We start from the raw sequence: 2,957 nt of genomic DNA, 5'->3' as shown, positions 1-2,957 counted from the left end.
TCTTAATTACAGTAATTAAATTGAGAAAAGAATTTAGGGCGACCAAATTAAGAAAAAACCCTTTTTTAGAGTCATCTTAAGTGTAATTTATCCTATAAAATATTTTTACTATTTAATAGTGTAAATAATGTGAAATTAAATCGGTCAGTCATACAACTTAGAAAGAGTTTGCTTCTATAAGGGTTTGCTTCAGGGTTGAAAGAGCAAATTTCTTCGACTAAACTTTCAATTGTTTAAAACTACTTGCAGTCGCTAATCCGGTATTTATTTCTCAACAATTTTAATTTGAATTTCAAGTTTTAATTTTGCAATTGTGTATTTGATTTTCATGTCTGCTACCAGTACTCTCTAGTTTTTTTTTATTTTTTTGTAATCTAGTAATATTTTCTACTTATATTTATAATCGGGTATGAATAATCAGGGCTGTAAAAGAATGGCATTGGAAGATAAGATTAGTGCATTGCCAGATGATATCCTGTTAACCATTTTATCACTCTTGACATTGAAACAAGCAGTTGCCACCAGCATCCTCTCTCCAAGATGGCGATATTTATGGACATCGCTCCACACGCTCAACTTTAGATATGAAGAAATCTTGCATCGCAATGACGATGACACAGATAATGAATGGGGATGTAAAATATATGAAGCTGATTACATGGAAAGATTCATGCAAGTGGTTAATCAAGTGCTTAGATCTCACAAAGCTCCAAAACTGCATGAGTTTGGCATTCATTATCCATTAGATGCAAGCCGTGGTGATCTTATTGATATTTGGGTTGCTTTTGCAATTGCATTTAAGGTTTCCAAGCTTGAATTGAACTTTTCGACCAATCAAGTCCCAATTTGGGTATGTTCATTCAAGAATTACTCCTTTCCGCTCTATTTCTTCGATAAAACGAAGAGGATTGAGCCTTATTTGGTACAATTGGATCGTGTTTTCTCCGTTTGTACACCGCCTTTGAATGTTGATAATGGTTTCGAGTGTCTTAGAGAGCTCATCTTGAAATCTGTAGATCTTACGGATGAACAGTTTGAAACCATTTTATCAAGCTGCACATTTCTTGAGTTCCTACATGTGCTTTACAGTAGCAGGCTAGTGAATGTGAAGCATGCTGTTCCTCACATGAAGTTGAAATCCTTGGAGATGTATAGATGTTTTCAGTTGAAGAAATTGGAAATATTTGCTCCAAATCTTGTTTCATTCAAGTATTTAGGGCCTAAGATAAACATTAGTGTAAAGGATGCTAAACAGCTTGTTCATGCATGCATGCGTTCCAATTGGGAAACTTGGGAGTTTTCTAGAACAAATTCTTTGGGTTTGCCCAATATGCAAAGGGGAGATTTTGTTTTTGGCCAATTTGCTGCATACCTTCCTCAAATAGAGCATTTGGTGATGGATGCTAGTTCTTTTGGGGTAAGTGGAAAAATGTCTAAATTAAGTTCTTTTGGGTCATGCCATGTAAGTATTGGACAAATAATTTGACAGAATTGATTGAAAATACATGTTTTGAGACTGATCAAATTACAGAAGAGGGACTTACTCTGTCAAATATGTATAATACAAGGACCTTCTATAGGATTTGACATTTTCATTTTGTCAGGAAGTCTTTTTTTTTTCTCTCTTATAACTGGTTTTGGTTATTTACAGAGAACAAAAGTATTAGACAATGGCCCTTTGCTCTACAATCTAAGGCATCTATCATTGTCAAGTTTAAATTTTGCCGATGGTCCCTTCGGGATTTTAGGTTGCTATGAAATGGTTGCATCCTTTGTTAAGGTATCACCGTTCTTGCATCGCCTAGAGTTACATGTAAGTACTCTTATTTCTTTGAACTTAATTATACACGAAATGTATTTGTATCTTATATTTATTTTTTAAAATCTGTGCGACAGTTTGAACTATATCCTCTACAAGATCCAGAACTGAGAAGAATCGCTGTATCTCCACACAACTATTTGAAGGAGGTCTTGGTTTCTGGTTTTTCTGGCAATAAGCTGGTTGTGGACTTGATCATGGTTGTTTTCGACTTTGCCATTGAACTCGAAAAGATTGAGATTTCAACAGCTTATTTAGGTGACCCTTCCAAGTGCACTATCTCGTTAAAACCAGATGATGATTTTCTTGTTAGAAAAAGCATTGAGCAGCTGCATGGAAGAATGCCTGCAAAAGCTCAATTATACATTCTTGATGATGGTCTTTGATTATTTTATTTTAACCTTTTACAATGCATATTTGGGGTTCAAAGATAAAGTGAGGAATTTGCATAAAGGAAATGGGTTCATGGTTGTGAAGTATAACTTGGTTGTCGATAGAGCTGGAAATACCCAACAAATATACAAATATGATGGCTTTAAATCTTTGCTATTCTAGGAATGTAGAAATTGGATATAGTTCTTTAGTGATTTATTAGTTAATGGAATTTTTTTATATTTGAAATGTATTTCACGCTTAAAATATTTTAATATTTTAATTTTGAGTAAATTTGTGTTTAATATATTATAGTAAATTATTGACATGATGAAGAATGGTTAGAACATTTTGAAGATCTTCAACAGCAGGGACTAAAAAGATCAGAATCGGATCATATTCCAATTTTGTTAACTAACGGAGCAGTGGATTGGGGTTCGAAACCTTTTAAGTTTATAAATGCGTGGCTTAGCAAGGAGTGTCCGAGTTTAATTAAAAAAGAATGGAATGAAATGGACAGCACGAATGGTAGAATATCGAGAAAATTGAGGAAGTTAAAAGGAGCCCTTAGGAAATGGAATGGTGATGCAGGAAATGAATTGGAAAAAAGAATAAATGAGATTGAAGAGAGGATTAAGATTCTGGATGATGAAAGCGATGATCGCGAGTTAACTGAGTTGGAAATGGAGGAGATGAGAAGTTTGAATCTAGAACTTGGCGAAATGATTAAATTTAAGGAATCGGTTTGGAGGCAAAAATCAAGAAT

At 34.1% G+C, this 2,957-nt stretch overlaps 1 protein-coding gene across 1 annotated transcript; it reads left to right on the top strand.

The window, feature by feature from the left end:
- Window positions 1-433: 433 nt before the first annotated feature.
- LOC105801322 (F-box/FBD/LRR-repeat protein At1g13570) lies at window positions 434-2,205 on the top strand. Its single transcript, XM_012632637.2, has 3 exons — window positions 434-1,417; window positions 1,652-1,813; window positions 1,897-2,205. The coding sequence occupies exons 1-3, from the start codon at window positions 434-436 to the stop codon at window positions 2,203-2,205; spliced, it is 1,455 nt and encodes a 484-aa protein (XP_012488091.1).
- Window positions 2,206-2,957: the final 752 nt, after the last annotated feature.

The sequence above is a fragment of the Gossypium raimondii genome, chromosome 11 (genome assembly GCF_025698545.1).
Source record: "Gossypium raimondii isolate GPD5lz chromosome 11, ASM2569854v1, whole genome shotgun sequence".
Taxonomy (NCBI): Eukaryota; Viridiplantae; Streptophyta; class Magnoliopsida; order Malvales; family Malvaceae; genus Gossypium; species Gossypium raimondii.
Note: the sequence above shows the minus strand (reverse complement) of the source record. Positions and strands in the feature narration are given on the sequence as shown.

Excerpts from the sequence above, each read along its gene's own strand:
- LOC105801322 (XM_012632637.2), top strand. The coding sequence starts at position 434 with ATGGCATTGGAAGATAAGATTAGTGCATTGCCAGATGATATCCTGTTA. Across the intron at positions 1,418-1,651 it reads TGGATGCTAGTTCTTTTGGG|AGAACAAAAGTATTAGACAA; the intron begins GTAAGTGGAAAA and ends GGTTATTTACAG. Across the intron at positions 1,814-1,896 it reads TGCATCGCCTAGAGTTACAT|TTTGAACTATATCCTCTACA; the intron begins GTAAGTACTCTT and ends TCTGTGCGACAG.